At 45.7% G+C, this 16,803-nt stretch overlaps 1 protein-coding gene across 1 annotated transcript in view; it reads left to right on the top strand.

Moving 5' to 3' along the window:
• The window catches only part of LOC138669762 (choline/ethanolaminephosphotransferase 1), a 118,288-nt gene that overhangs the window by 82,508 nt on the left and 18,977 nt on the right, over positions 1-16,803 (top strand). The window contains exon 5 of the mRNA XM_069756490.1: positions 3,270-3,354. Coding sequence (XP_069612591.1) covers positions 3,270-3,354 — 85 coding nt within the window. The remainder of the gene's footprint in view (positions 1-3,269; positions 3,355-16,803) is intronic.

The following is a 16,803-nucleotide window of genomic DNA, read 5'->3' as shown; positions in this document are numbered from 1 at the left end:
AGGACATGGATTATTGAAACCATATCCTGTGGTTTGATGGGATCAAGATAAACTTATTTGGTTTAGACTGTCAAATTTGTGCAGCGGCAACCAGGTGAGGAGTACAAAGACAAGTGTGCTGTGCCTACAGTCAAGCATGGTGGTGGGAATGTCATGATTTGGGGCTGCATGAGTACTGCCAGCCATAAGGAGCTACAGTTCGTTAAGGGAATCATGAATGCAAACATGTACAGTGACATACTAAAGCAAAGCATGATCCCCTCCCTTCGGAAACTGGGCCGCACTATTCCAACATAATGACCCCAAACACACCTCCAAGACTATCATTGCCTTGCTAAAGAAGCTGGCCAAATGTGACTCACGACTTAAACCCTATTGAGCATCTGTGGGGCATCCTCAAATGGTAGGTGGAGGAGCGCAAGATCTCTAACATCCACCAGCTCCGTGATGTCTTCAAGGAGGAGTGAAAGATGATTCCAGTGGCAACCTGTGAAGCACTAGTGAACTCCATGCCCAAGAACATTAAGGCAGTGCTTGAAAATAATGGTGGCTGCACAAAATATTGGCACTTTCAGCACAATTTGGCCATTTTCACTTAGAGGTGTAGTCACTTTTGTTTCCATCGGTTTAGACATTAATGGACACCCAAATGTACACTGTTATACAAGCTGTACACTGACTACTTTACATTGTTTCATATATGTGTCATATTTTCAGTGGTTTCCCATGAAAAGATGTAACAGAATATTTACAAAAATGTGAGGGTGTACTCACTTTTGTGAGATAGTGTACATAGGCCTGTGACCTTTTCAGATGAGATTGCAGCTGATTTACAGATACACCCTTATGACAATTTAAAATATGTTTGAGTGCCAAACGACAATTACATTTGTTAGAGGCCTTGACTATATATAATGCAAATTTTATATTACAGGAATTAATAGAAACCGATGCGAAGCATTGGTAATGATTCTACAGTACTATCAGCTATGGAGAGCTACCAATATTAAAACTTAACCTTTAATGGAGATAACCTAAAATATAAGAACCCAACAAACAAACACATATACATATATATATACAAAAAGTGCCCAAAATAACCAGTGCTCAAAATATAAAAGAATGGAACGGTCTCACCATTCAGAACGGACACTTGGATCTTTCTCAGCCAATGGGGCTATGATGAATAATGGTCCAGGGGAGAAAGACGACGGGCTAGGGCATAAGTCCTGTCTACCCTGTAAATCCTGTGTAGCTCCTCCGCGTCTCCGAGTTTAGTGCTTCACCTATTTTGATGTATCGCACTATGAATAAGGGGTGCAACCTCACCATTTTGTGAGTCCAACTTTTATCCAGTTATGTTGTTTCCTCACTTATTTTGTGTGTTTTTTTTACTTAATAGGCTGCCCTATATATTTATATACTGTTTTGGGTTTGCAACTTGACTACTTATTTTGGGTGGTATTAGCATGACTATCAAGTAGTGCCCCCCCCCCCCCTATATACAAACAACTACATCTCCCCCGCATTGTCATATATAAGTCCCACGGTGTGGGTTACACTCACCTGGCAGGCTATGGTTGCCATTACACCGCTGTAGCGTTCTTAGTGTTACGCCCATATCTATGCGACTTCTGTGCGTTCCACGGTGTGGGGCGTTTATTTATGCACAGTTGTATTACGCATGTTATCTTGGCGCCGTTGCGGGGTGTATATCCTGTGGTGCGTCCCTACTGTGACGCCCACAGGACGACTATCGTTACGCCCACATGGCATGTAGCGTACACTACACATGTCATCGTGGCGTCGCTACGGTACATATTCAGCTACGCCTCCCGTGGGACGTCCCTATTGTGACACCCACATGATAACTACTGTGACGCCCACAGGATACTAGTGACTATGTTATATCTAGTTGGCGTCGCTCTTGCGACGCCCCTAATACGGCGACTATGCGTTCCAGTTTGGAACGCACTTCTCTGGCGCATGTGCGGAAGTTACGTGCGCAACATGGCGGCCGTACATCCGGCACACACACCGCTGCACGCCGTGTACGTCCAGTTGGCGTCGCTTATGTGACGCCCACAATATGGCGACTATGCGTTCCAGTTTGGAACGCACCTCTTTGGCGCATGTGCGGAAGTTACGTGCGCAACATGGCGGCCGCACATCCGGTACACACACCGCTGCACGCCGTGTACGAGTGAGTATTGACAAATGGTGATCTGGGCCACATTAGCCCACTACAGGTGACTTAGATATGAGGGGAGGTAACCAGTATTGTTATAAAAGGATGTTCTTGTAGGGGTTAGAGTGAGGACACATTATTGACTGCAAACACAGACAGCCATACCTTGCCTATGGGTACCCAGCCACTGCGGGACCCATTCTGAAAAAACGGACTCTCTCTTCTTTGTCTTTTGCATGGACTCTTGTGCCCTGTGGCACATACATATATATTTTTTCAAACTCCCCTGATGAGTCTCCTACATCGGTGATGAAACCCGTAGGGAGAAGAGGAAATTCATTTACCTACACCCATTCATCTGGTGGTTGTCCATAGCAGGGTCCACTTGGGGCCTGTCCTTGTAAGGACAGGAGCTACACAGGGTTTACAGGGTAGACAGGACTTATGCCCTAGCCCGTCGTCTTTCTCCCCTGGACCATTATTCATCATAGCCCCATTGGCTGAGAAAGATCCAAGTGTCCGTTCTGAATGGTGAGACCGTTCCATTCTTTTATATTTTGAGCACTGGTTATTTTGGGCACTTTTTGTATATATATATGTATATGTGTTTGTTTGTTGGGTTCTTATATTTTAGGTTATCTCCATTAAAGGTTAAGTTTTAATATTGGTAGCTCTCCATAGCTGATAGTACTCGTTTTCCCAGAGGGTGTTATATGGTGCAGATTAGTCTGCACTATTGCTTTTTGCGTAATGATTCTACAGCAGCAAAATGGTAGGATAATATTAAAGGACCATTTTTTATTGTCCCCTTTGTTAGCAATTGGAATGTGTGTAGCACGTGTACTACAATATATAGCAGTCACAATCTTTTGGCTCTACCAACTGCAATCCGCTCCAGCATCATATGACTGCAATTGTGACCTGCCTGCTCATACTGCACCTTCTATGTAATTCCACTTTATCATTCGATGAAAGTCTGTTTTTATAGCAGTATTCACTATTTAAGCAAAGATCAACTTACCTAGAATGAAATATGTTCTAATCATTTGCTTTGTCTTTTTGACTTCTTGCATGTAATCAGAATTGATGTGACTGAAGTGCAGATCTTCATAATTATCATGCACTTATTGGCTGTGATCGGTGGACCAGATTTGTGGCAATCAATGGTAATTTGCTGATTATAATTAATTAAAAATTTAATTGTAATTTACCAAATCAGACATGTTCTTTACACCAAACATACTTGTACCCATAATCTAAGACCAAGGTTCTCAACGCAGAGTCTCTAGTGTAGGTTATATGTGCCCTCATCTTCTTCAAAACAAAAACCTTATTAGTAAGTTGAGTAAAAATAGGTACTAATTAAATTAATGGGGTTCTCTGACAATGGAATTTTTTTTTATTTTGTGTGGGGTTTTTTTTTAAAGAGGTATAGATGGTTTTTAAATAATAAACGAAGGTGTACTCGCCTTCTGGCGCCCCAGCAGCTCTAGTGCAGGCTTCTCCGGATGTCTGTCGGCTCTAGAAGCGATATCTGCTCAATTCAGAAGATCACTGCAGCTAGATCCTCAGGGATGCTGGAAGGTGAGTATGCCATAGTTATTTTAAATCGAACATGCATGAGTTGTTTATAGGTTTTTTGTTTTTTTGCTTTTTTTTTGTCTCCTATCTATAGAGCCATAATAAAGGTTTTTTTTTTTTTTTTTTTTTTTACATGTGACCTTTTTGGTTACTGCTTATTGCGTTTTGGTTTTTTTGTATGTCTGCATGATAAGGCTACATTTTGCCATGTTTTTTATTTTTCGGTTTTCGCCAAACAGGGTTTTAATAACATAACTGGTTTTTATAGCTTACGTAGATCTATAAGCAGCGCCTTCAATTGTGTACTTTTTGTTTACTCTTTTTGCATAAAACCAGCCTTTTTGGTGTTCACAAAATGTTAATATTTGTAGTTTTTTTTAATTTTACTAATTTTGTTGGCTTTTTTTTTTTTTTTGGATCACTTGACTTGAAACCTTGTAATACTTCTGTATTGCACGTTATTAGACTGTCAGTTTTACACTTACAAGAGAACTGTTAGGCCCTGCCATAATTGTGTCTAAAAGGCCACTGTGGTTGATTCCAAGGCCATTACTTGGCTTTAGGTTGCCATGGCAACAACTGGATCACCACAATCGCGATGTCACTGAAAATCCTCCCTGGCATCTTCTGATTCTGTCTTAACAACTTGCACACTGTCATGCTTGCTTTTGTGTTGAATTTTTGCTCACAAGTCGTGTGAACCCAGAATATCTCGTGCTCAGTACTCTCTGCTTATTAATGAACATCATGTAAAGAAGTGCGAGATAAGGTTTTCTGATGACTGGGGACTGAGCACATGCTGGTCTCAGGAGTGTCCACTCTTGGCACTATGATCACATATTGGAATATATGAACAAAGTTACCGTATATACTCGAGTATAAGCCGAGATTTTCAGCCCATTTCTTTTTAGGCTGAAAGTGTCTTTCTCGGCTTATATGAGTCACCCCCACTGTAATGACTCTCTATAATATATGGGTTTCACTTTTTGTATTAAAGAGCTGAAATTAACTTTTTTCCCGTCTCCTATGACAGCACACATGAGAGAGGGGATCCGCCCAGTCAGGACAGGAAACCTACTGAAATAAAAAGGCGGTACCTCTCCCTTTCTTCTGTTGGGCTTCCTGTCCTGATGGGAACCCTAGTGCTGAAATCACGGCGGTTTTGAAGACTCACCCACTCCTGTCCCGGCACTGGAAGAACAGGCAGGATGCCTGTATGCCGGCCTTCAGGTTGTGGAAGCGCCGTTCACAGGTCCTGGGGCCTTTGCGCACGTGCGGGCGTTAGGCAGCGCAGTCCGGAGTCCTGTGGCTCCTCTTCGGCTGCCACGCCGCTCTCTGCCCCCTCTGCTGCTGCCTTCAGCCCTGGCCTGGCGGGTGCGCGGCAGGAGTTGCGCGCAGGGCACGCTGGGAATGGGCGTGCCCGCGTGACGTCACTGCTGTGCGCCGATCCAAGATGGCGGCGCCCATACACAACGCTGCCGATTCTCATGGACCTTCTGGTGGGCGCAGAGGTGGGGGAGGAGCAATGTTTTTACCGGATGAGGCGGTGAGCAGTGTGGATCACCCTTGAAAAAGGGGTGAGTCCACAGGAAAAGCGCTCAATCTACAGAGCTTCGCTATGGAGGATTGTATGGAGCAGCGCTCACATCAGTCATCACCACAGCAGCAGCAGCAGCAAGAGATCTTACCAGGTGCCATGTCTGCTCACCAGCATACTAGGAGGAGAAGCGGCAGTCGTCCGGATCGAAAGTCGCAGGACTCCTCAGCTTCTAGGAGGGACGTTATCCGTACTCCAGATCAGCCTCAAAATCCGGTACCCTTGAGTGTCAGCGGGTGGTGAGTGATCTTCGTGAATGTCACATTGGTGGTAATGGGCTACATTTCTCTGCTTGCTTGTCAGGCGCCGAGGAAGGCTAGTGCCAAGTCCAAGAACAAAGAATGTGCCTTCTGCAAAGCCCCGCTAGCAGTCCAATGGCAGAAAAGCCTCTGTGCGGACTGCATTCAAAAAACTATTCAGGCTGAATCCCCTGACTTTGCCGCTAGCCTCAGGGCCATGATTAGGGCAGAGGTTAAAGGGTCCTTAAAATCCGTTCTTAAAAAGAAAAGTAGCAAGATCCTAGAGACTATTTCGGATTCTGGTACCCGTCAGTCTGACGAGGAATATCAAGAGGGACCTCTATCTCCATGTTCATCCTCTTCTGTGTTCTCTGGTTCCTCTTCAGATAGTGATGTTGGGGGCCGACCATGCTTCCTAACTGAGAATACAGATAAACTGGTAAAATCAGTAAGGGCTACAATGGGCCTTAAGGATGAGAAAGAGTCCAGATCGGTAGAGGACGTTATGTTTGGCGGTTTGGAGGAGAAGAGGAAGCGTACCTTCCCAGTAAATGCTAAAGTTAAGACCCTTATAGAAAAAGAGTGGAAGAAGCCTGAGAAGTCTGGTAGTCTTCCCTCAGCTTCTAAGAGACGATATCCTTTTGCGGAAAAGGATTCAGAAATATGGGATAGAGCCCCTAAAATTGATGGTGCGGTGGCTAGGTCATCTAAAAGGTCATCCCTACCCTTGGATGATTCAGGCGTCCTAAGAGACCCTTTAGATAAAAAAGCGGATGCTTTTTTAAAACATACCTGGGAAGCAGCCGCAGGAGGTCTAAAACCGACAATAGCTGGAACATGTGTTGCCTGCTCCCTTATCGTCTGGCTGCAACAAATAGAGGATCAGCTGAAATCTAAAGTGCCGAGAGAAGAGGTCCTAGCCAATATGGCAATGGCACAAGGGGCGGCAGACTTTATAGCGGATTCCTCAGCAGACTCTGTAAGGCTAGCAGCTAGGGCAGCAGGATTCTCTAACGCGGCAAGACGTGCCTTGTGGTTAAAGGGGTGCCCAGGGGACTTACTCTCAAAAAATAGACTCTGTTCCATTCCGTGTGACGGTAAATTCCTCTTTGGTCAAAAGCTGGAGGACATTTTAGAAAAAGCAGGCGACAAGAAAAAAGGTTTTCCTCGCTTTCCAGTGGATATCAGAAGGCCTTATTTTCGGAGAGGAAGATTCAATAGAGGTCGCCCTCCTGGAGATATAAGGAACTGGTACTATAGAGATAGAAAAGGATCTGGGTACATGTTTAATGGCCCCTCCACATCCACAAAAAAGCCCTCCCAATGACGCCAAGCCAGAAGTAGGGGGAAGGCTCTTTCTTTCTTCACGCCTGGTTAAGTATTTCCCCCAGTCATTGGGCGTTAAATGTTGTCAGCGAAGGACTAAAAATAAAATTTATTCATCCACCTCGACAGACTTTTGTGTTGACACCACGCAGAAAACTTCCAGAGGAACAGCTAGCTCTGGAAACAGAGGTATTGGGGCTAGTTCTAAAAAAGGTCCTAGTAGAGGTTCCAAAGGAAGAAAAGGGAGAAGGGTTTTATTCCCCTCTCTTTTTGATACGAAAACCAGATGGCTCACTAAGGACTATTGCCAATTTAAGAAAACTCAATCGATCAGTAATAAATTACTCCTTCAAAATGGAGTCGGTAAGCTCAGCGATAAAGATGCTTTTCCTGGACTGCTTCATGGCAGCTATAGACTTAAACAATGCTTACTACCATGTCCCAATTCATCGGGACTATCAAAAATTTCTGAGGGTAGCAGTGTTTGTTCAAGGACAACTCAAACACTACCAGTACGATGCCCTTCCATTTGGTCTACCGGTAGCGCCAAGAATATTTACAAAATTAATGTCAGAGGTCATGTCCTTCCTCCGTTCCCGGGACATAGTCATCGTTCCGTACCTAGACGACTTCCTTGTAATAGGCAGATCAGTGGATCACTGTCTTGCACAAATAGAAGAAGTGACTACGACCCTAGCAGTGCTAGGTTGGGAAATAAATGTCGCCAAATCGAGGTTAACACCAGAGAAAGTTCAGTCCTTCCTGGGGTTGGTTCTGGACTCCACGCATCAACTCTGTCTCCTGCCGGAGAACAAAATATCCAAAATACAAAGTCTTGTGGAATTGGCGATACATCAGCCTGTAATGACACTAAGAAAGGCGATGTCCCTGCTAGGGTCACTAACATCCTGTATTCCCGCTGTAAAATGGGCACAGTTTCACCTGAGGCAATTACAGTGGGAGGTCCTGTCAACACAAAGGTTGTTAGAAGGGCGTTTGGAGGGAAAAATTCACCTCTCGATACGCGTCAGAGATTCCCTAGTCTGGTGGTCAGTAAGGGATCACTTGAGCTCGGGGGTTCAGTGGCTAACTCCGATAGAAGACGTAATCACAACGGACGCGAGTGGTACAGGATGGGGTGCACATCTAGGGACCCTTTCCATACAAGGATCCTGGTCCCATACAGAAAAACATCACACATCCAATATAAAAGAGTTATGGGCTGTAGAAAGGGCAGTAAGACATTTCCTTCCGATCCTTCAGGGTCGTCATACCAGAGTGAATGTCCGACAATTACGAGGTAGTAGCCTATATCAATCATCAGGGGGGAACAAGGTCCCTTTCACTCATGAGGGCAACATCGGTGCTTCTTCAGTTAGCAGAATCTCACCTTCTGTCCCTTACAGCTTTGCACATAAAGGGGGTCGAAAACACGAAGGCGGACTACTTAAGTCGCAAAAAGCTAAGACAGGGAGAATGGTCGCTGAATCCCAGGGTGTTCCATCAAATAGTGCAGGCCTTGGGCGAGCCGGTAATAGACTTGTTTGCCACGCTTCACAACAGGAAGGTGGAGAGGTTCTGCTCGTTAGACCCGGGGGGAACCCGGTTGCAGTAGATGCCCTCCGAATACCGTGGGAATTCAGCCTCGCTTACGTGTTTCCACCAATAGCATTAATTCCGGTAGTGGTAAGGAAGATCAGGATGGAGCAAGCAAGAGTGATTCTGATTGCTCCATTTTAGCCGAAGAGACCATGGTTTTCTCTTCTAAGGCAAATGTCGGTAACCGATCCATGGATCCTACCGGAGGTTCCGGAACTGCTTACCCAGGGTCCAGTATGCCACTCTCAAGTGAAGGGCTTCCATCTGGCAGCCTGGAATTTGAGAGGGCATTACTAAGCCGACAGGGATTCTCGTCAGGGCTAATCTCCACCCTGTTGAGAAGTAGGAAGCCGATTACATCAAGAATTTATGGTAGGACATGGAAGAGGTTTCTTGAGTTTTTAGGACAACCTTTGTCAGACAAGGCTCCTGTGGGTGCTATTTTAGAGTTTCTGCAAGCAGGCTTACAGCTGGGATTGGCTACTAATACGCTTAAAGTTCAGGTGTCAGCATTAGGAGCTTTATATCATTGTAATCTAGCCTCCAACAAGTGGGTAGCCCGTTTCATTAAATCATGCAGTAGGTCTAGACCTGTTGTAATTCAGAAAATTCCTCCCTGGGATTTAAATCTGGTGTTAGATGCTCTAACTAAAAGTCCCTTTGAGCCTTTGCAAGAGTTATCGATAAAATTTCTCACTCTAAAAACAGTGCTATTGGTAGCTTTGACATCCGCACGTAGAGTGAGTGACTTACAAGCCCTGTCCGTTTGTCCTCCATACACTCAGATATATGATGACAGGGTGGTGCTAAAACCAGATCCAGCTTATCTACCTAAAGTAGTTCTTAAATTTCATAGAAGTCAGGAGATTGTTTTACCCTCATTTTGTGTAAATCCTAAAAATCCAGGCGAGGAGAGGTTTCACACTCTTGATGTAAGAAGATCTATGTTACAGTACATGTCCTTAACTAGTCAGTGGAGGAAAGATCAGTCTCTATTTGTAGCGTTCCAGGGTAGCAGGAAAGGTCATGGGGTGTCCAAAAGTACTATTGCCAGATAGATTCGGGAGGCCATTAGCTTATCCTATGCTGCATGTGGCGTTCCGATCCCTGATGGCATCAAGGCTCACTCCACCAGGGCCGTGGCTACTTCCTGGGCTGAAAAAGCAGAGGTATCGATTGATCAGATATGTAAGGCCGCTGCCTGGTCCTCACCGTCTACCTTCTTTAAACACTACCGACTGAATTTATCTTCCTCTACTGACCTTACCTTTGGTAGAAGGGTGCTGCAAGCGGTGGTCCCTCCCTAAGGTGTTCCTTTCTCCAAAAATCTCTCATGTGTGCTGTCATGGGAGACGGGAAAACACCAAGGTTACTTACTGGTAGCCGTTTTTTCCGGAGCCCATGACAGCACCTGTATATTCCCTCCCTTTTTTCACCCTTTGGTGTGCACTTTTAGTTGGGTGTTTTTTTATTATTATTATAATGTGGTGGTAGATTACCATGTGAACTAACCAAGGGGGCCTCTCATGCTCTGAAATCCAACTGAAGCGATGGAGAGGTACCGCCCTTTTATTTCAGTAGGTTTCCGGTCCTGACTGGGCGGATCCCCTCTCTCGTGTGCTGTCATGGGCTCCGGAAAAACCGGCTACCAGTAAGTAACCTTGGTGTTTTCCAACTTTATTCCAACTCAAAACCAGGCTGATTCATTTACATTGTTTGCTCTTGGGTCCTTTTTAGCGTTAGGCACCATGATAAACAAGAAGCTGATGCCAGGTAGCTGGTTACTGTCAAGAGGTGAAGACGAAAAAAAAAGGTGTCAGTTTTGTTTTTTATGTCTATCACTGCAGGTAAAGGCAAGTATAGAATAAGAATGTGAACCCAGCAAAGTTGGTACAATTCATAGCATCTTTATTAACCTCTTAACGACATATGACCTATTTGTCATATGTCATGTCCCTGCCTTTGGTGTGGGCTTGCACGTCAAGCCAGCATCTTTCTGGGCAGATGATGGCTTATTTAATCAGTCATCATGTGCCTTTAACTGCCGTGGGTCGAGCCAAGCTGTTAAGCTGTTAAATGCCACTGTCAGCGGCATTTAACGCGCTGGCTGAGGCATTCTGTTTGTGTGCAGCATTATAGATTCCTTTGGTTCGCGATCTAGGTCAATCATTATCAGTTCGTGGCCCTTCCTTTCGGCCTGACGTCTGCCCCCAGGATGTTTCACCAAGGTCATGGCAGCGATCATGGCCATTCTTTGCTCCTGGGGGATCCTCATAATCCCTTACCTTACCTGGACGACCTATTAATCAATGGGCCGTCCCGTCGAGACTACGATCAGAGTCTTCAGGACACTCTGGTCCGTCTCGGCTGGATAGTCAACAGAGCGAAATCCTCTTTGATCCCAACTCAGCGCCTGCTGTTCCTGCGCATGGAGTTTGACATGACCCACGCTCGTGTTTTCCTTCCAAAAGACAAGTTCTCTTCTTTCTGCCAGGGAATCCACTCTCTAAAGCGACCAGTTCCTCTCCCCCTACGGTCCTGCATGAGCGTCCTGGGGAAGATGATTGCATCCATGGATGCCGTGCCTTTCGCCGAGTTCCACACTCATCCTCTTCAGCTCTCCTTGTCGGTCTGGGACAAGAGAACTGTCTCCGTGGACTGACCTATTCTTCTGCCTCTCAAGGTGAGGCAATCCCTGACCTGGTGGACGCTATCCGCCTCAGTCCTGCGTGGGAGGTCTTTTCTTCCTCTCCTGTGGCAGGTAATAACCACCGACGCCAGTCTCCTCAGTTGGGGGGCGGTTTTCCTTCAGAATACGGCACAGGGTCGCTGGAACGCTCAGAAAGCCCTTCTCCCCATTAATCTTCTGGAGATGAGGGCTATCTTCCTTGCTCTGCTTCCTTGCTCTGCTCCTGGCATGCAAACCGGTCCGCATTCAATCCGGCAATGCTACGGTCGTGGCTTACATAAATCACCAAGGCGGGACACGCAGGTCGTTTCAGAGGTGTCAAAGATTCTCCGATGGGTGGAACGTTAAGTCCCTGCCATTTCTGCCGTTCACATTCCGGGGATGGAAAATTGGGCAGCCGATTTTCTAAGTCATCAGGGCGTCGCATCAGGCAAGTGGTCTCTCAATCCCGCAGTCTTCAACCAAATATGTCAGAGATGGGGCACTCCGGGCGTCGACCTCATGGCGCCTCGGATGAACCACAAGGTTCCCCTATTCCTAGCCAGGTCCCAGGCTGCGATATCCTAGTGATCCCGTGGTCACAGTTTCAGCTGTCTTATCTTTTTCTGCCTCTCCCTTTGATTCCGAGAGTCGTGAAAAAGATAGTCAGAAGGATTCCCGTAATCCTTATAGCTTCAGACTGGCCAAGACGACCTTGGTATGCAGATCTGGTAAACATGCTTTTGGACGTCCCCTGGAGGATTCCAGACTGTCCAGATCTTCTCTCGCAGGGCCCCATCTTCCACCAGAGTTCTCAGTTTCTGAGTTTAACAATAGTGCCGTTAAGGCTGCAGTCCTGAAGGAGGCTGGTTTTTCTCAACAGGTCATTCAGACCATGATTAGGCCAGGTTCATATTGCATTAGGGCAGTCCGTTCAATGCATGCGTTAAACGGGCAGCGTTAACGCAAGTGCCAATAAAGATCGCGCTAGTGCAGATGCTCCATCTGCGCTAGCGGTGACGGACCCCGAAACGCTGCAGACCGCATCCGAGGGTCCGTCACAGAATGACGGCACATCGCTAACGCATGCCGATTTTTTTTTTTATGCGTTAGCGATGCGCTACATAATTGCAGTCAATGGGTGCGCTAATGCATCCGTTACATAGCGTTAGTGCCGCTGTGTAACGGATGCAGTCACAGCATTGCCATTAACGCAATGTGAACCCGGCCATAGAGCGAGAAAACCAACATCCTCGCGCATTTATCACAGATATTGGAAGGCTTTCTTCCAGTGGTGTGAGCAGAGCAACTTGTTTCGAATGTCCTTTTCCCTTTCTTCCATCCACCGTTTCCTTCAAGCGGGTCTCTCGCTCAGTACCCTCAAGGGTCAAGTTTCCGCTCTGTCTATCCTCTTCCAGAAGGATCTGGCATCCCGTTACCAAGTGAAGACCTTTCTTCAGGGTGTCGCCCACCTTTCTGACCACAAGCTACTCCACTCCTTGTCTACGGTCTCCACCCTACAAACTTGCACACCCTTGCAGAAATATTAAACGCCTCGATCTACACTCACTCTCTGAAACCCTCCTCGCTCTTACAGACATAAGTTCCCTACACAATGCGGATGCAGCTCTATATAACACCACAATAGCTAATACAATAGCTAATACAAAATCTCAGATACAGATACCATAATAATAGTCCTCGGAAACCATCCATAAACTACTTGGGATAATACCCTGTGAAGCTTCCCAATAGCATAGAACACATGACTTGAAGCATAAAAATCACAAAAAAGGTACTCAGACCGCATAGTAAGAAACCCATCATATAAAAAAAACATACTGGCCCCCCGAGGAAGCCGACAGCAAAACGCGCGTCGGGGCGCGTATGTGCAGTTCTGGAAAAGCATATGGGTAAGAATATATAAAATGGAACACTTGTTCTTTTATATGATGGGTTTCTTACTATGATGTCGGAGACTGATTTTGAATTGAGGGATATGTGTTTCCCCATATCCATGTGTTAGTAGGGGACTATAGCCACTTTGGATATTATGTCACTTTAGTATTTCAATACTGCTGACTATATTGAAAAATCTTCTTCTGCTGTATTACCTCTCTGCCCATACCCTGTTTCTTTGGTGCAACACATTTTTTCATGGGTGCACCTGTACCGTATAGCCAAATAGCTCTGTTCATGATACTTGGATTTTGATTGTCATTTTATTGTATTTTATGGTAATTTTCTAATATACCTTTTTTGCTTAGCACTTTTTTGTGATTTTTAAGCTTCAAGTTGTGTGTTCTATAACACCACAATAGCTTTAGCTTTGGAATCAGTTGCCCCTCTCACACATACCAAAGCTCGCAAAATCAACAGACAACCCTGGCACACCAGCCTGACCAAAGAACTGAGGCGAGCTTCCAGGGCTGCTGAGTTGAGATGGAAAAGATCCCACTCAACGAGCACTTCATCACATTCAAACAGTCCCTCACTACTTTCAAGGCCACACTTGCCACAGCTAAACAAACCTACTTCTCGTCTCACATATCCTCCCTGTCTCACAAACCTAAACAGTTATTTCAACACCTTCAATTCTCTCCTCCGTCCCCCAGCACCTCCTCCCTCCCCACTCCTCTCAGCTGAAGACTTAGCCTGATTTTTCAAGCAGAAGATTGATAACATCAGAGACCGTTTTGGTCGACAACCCTCAGAGCCCTTCCACCTAACTGCCCAGCCTCCTCCTCCAGATCCAACAACTTCTCCACCATTACAGAAGATCGACTCTACTCTCAGGATCGCATCTCACCACCTGGACACTTGACCTGATCCCATCCCACTTCATCCCAAACCTCACCACAGTCTTCATCCCAACCCTAACCCATCTCTTCAACCTATCACTAACAACTGGTGTTTTCCCCTCAAGCTTTAAACATGCCTCCATCACACCTATCCTCAAAAAGCCCTCTCTTAACCCATCCTCTGTATCTAGCTATCGCCCTATATCACTTCTCCCCTATGCCTCAAAACTACTGGAACAACACGTCCATCTTGAAGTGTCCTCCCACCTTTCTTCTTGCTCCCTCTTTGACCGCTTACAATCTGGCTTCTGGTCACACCACTCCACTGAAATGCCCTAACTAAGGTCACCAATGACCTATCAACCGCCAAGAGCAAGCGACACTACTGTCCTCCTCCTCTTGGACCTGTCCTCTGCCTTTGACACAGTGGACCATTCCCTATTATTACAGACCCTCTCATCCCTTGGCATCATAGACTTGGCCCTATCCTGGATCTCGCCATACCTAACAGACCGGACATTCAGCATCTCCCACTCGCACATCACCTCCTCACCTTGCCCCCTATGTGTCGGAGTCCTGCAAGGTTCAGTCCTAGGGCCCCTGCTCTTCTCCATTTACACCTTTGGCCTGGGACAGCTCATAGAATCTCACGGCTTTCAGTATCACCTCTATGCTGATGACACAAAAATCTACATCTCTGAACCAGATATCACCACTCTACTAACCATGATCCCTCAATGTCTGTCCGCAATTTCATCCTTCTCCGCTAGATTTCTATAACTTAATATGAACAAAACAGAATTCATCATCTTTCCCCTATCTCACACGACCGTCCCCCCCCCCCCCCCCCCAACGGACCTATCCATTAAAGTAAACGGCTTCCCATTCTACCCAGTCCCACAAGCTTGCTGCCTTGGGGTAATCCTTGACACTGATACCTCTTTCAAACCACTTATTCAAGCCCTTTCCGCTTCCTGCCGACTTCAGCTCGAAAATATTTCATGGATCCGTACATTCCTCAACCAAGAATTTGCAAAAACCCTAGTCCATGCCCTCATCATCTCCTGCCTTGACTACTGCAACCTCCTGCTCTGTGGCCTTCCCTCGAACATTCTCGCACCCCTCCAATCTATTCTAAACTCTGCTGCCCAACTAATCCACTTGTCCCCCTGCTATTCCCCGGGCTCTCCCCTTTGTCAATCCCTGCACTGGCTCCCCATTACCCAAAGACTCCAGTCCAAAACCGTAACCACAACATACAAAGCCATCCACAGCCTGTGACCTCGTCTCCCGGTACTTACCTGCACGAAACCTCCGATCCTCACAAGATCTCCTTCTCTACTCCCCTCATCCCCTCATCTCCTCTTCTCACAATTGCATACAAGATTTCTCGCGCGCATCACCACTACTCTGGAACTCTCTACTACAACATATCAGTCTCTTTCCTACCATCATAGTAACATAGTTAGTAAGGCCGAAAAAAGACATTTGTCCATCCAGTTCAGCCTATATTCCATCATAATAAATCCCCAGATCTACGTCCTTCTACAGAACCTAATAATTGTATGATACAATATTGTTCTGCTCCAGGAAGACATCCAGGCCTCTCTTGAACCCCTCGACTGAGTTCGCCATCACCACCTCCTCAGGCAAGCAATTCCAGATTCTCACTGCCCTAACAGTAAAGAATCCTCTTCTATGTTGGTGGAAAAACCTTCTCTCCTCCAGACGCAAAGAATGCCCCCTTGTGCCCGTCACCTTCCTTGGTATAAACAGATCCTCAGCGAGATATTTGAATTGTCCCTTTATATACTTATACATGGTTATTAGATCGCCCCTCATCAAAACTTTCAAAAAGAACCTGAAGACCCACCTCTTCCAACAAGCCTACAACCTGCACTAGCCACCCATCCACCAAACCGCTGCACGACCAGCTCTACCCTCACCTACTTTATCCTCACCCATCCCTTGTAGATTGTTAGCCCTCGCAGGCAGTGTCCTCTCTCCTACTGTACCAGTCGTGACTTGTATTGTTTAAGATTATTGTACTTGTTTTTACTACGTATACCCCTTCTCACATGTAAAGCGCTATGGAATAAATGGCGCTATAATAATAAATAATAATAATAATTAGTAATTCCATGCACTTGGCATGATTGTGGGGTGCCGATGTGTTGTGACAGCCAGAGGTCTGTCGAAGACCCCCGTGTTTATCATGACGATTCTTCTGTGAAAGCTTCCCTGTGGCTGCTATTCATAGATCGCGATATTCAAAATCAGGTTTGGAATAGTCAAAAGAAAAGTATAATAGAAACACGTCACAATTTCTGCACTTTTTTACCCACTCCTGGTTTTAACTTACAGATACTGAGGTAAAATACTGACTAAATACTGAGTGGACTCATTCTGTTTCGCAGACTCGAACACACAAACTGATGACCAACATTTGATCTACGCTTCTCTCCCCATGTAGCAACCAAGGCCCTAAAAAAGTGAAAAGTGGTGGCTGATTCCAGCCAAGTATCTCAGCTGTTAATACTCTGCTCACAACAGTGGAATTATTTTTTAAAAACAAATGTTTTTTTAATCTTGTACTACTATTTTAAAGGGATTGTTCATCAGATAACCCCTTCTTAACTGCTTAAGTGCCCCACATAATAATAATAAAAATTGCTCCCATACTGATATTGCTTCTGCGATGTTGGCACTGCTTTTCCTGTCAGTCACGTGACCGCTGCAGCCTCCAAATTTCCATCATCTCTTTGATCTAGTCTTTCCAGTTGACATTGTTCCAGAATTCTTGC

This window comes from Ranitomeya imitator, chromosome 3 (genome assembly GCF_032444005.1).
Source record: "Ranitomeya imitator isolate aRanImi1 chromosome 3, aRanImi1.pri, whole genome shotgun sequence".
Classification (NCBI taxonomy): domain Eukaryota; kingdom Metazoa; phylum Chordata; class Amphibia; order Anura; family Dendrobatidae; genus Ranitomeya; species Ranitomeya imitator.
This window is presented reverse-complemented; position numbering and strand designations above follow the sequence as displayed.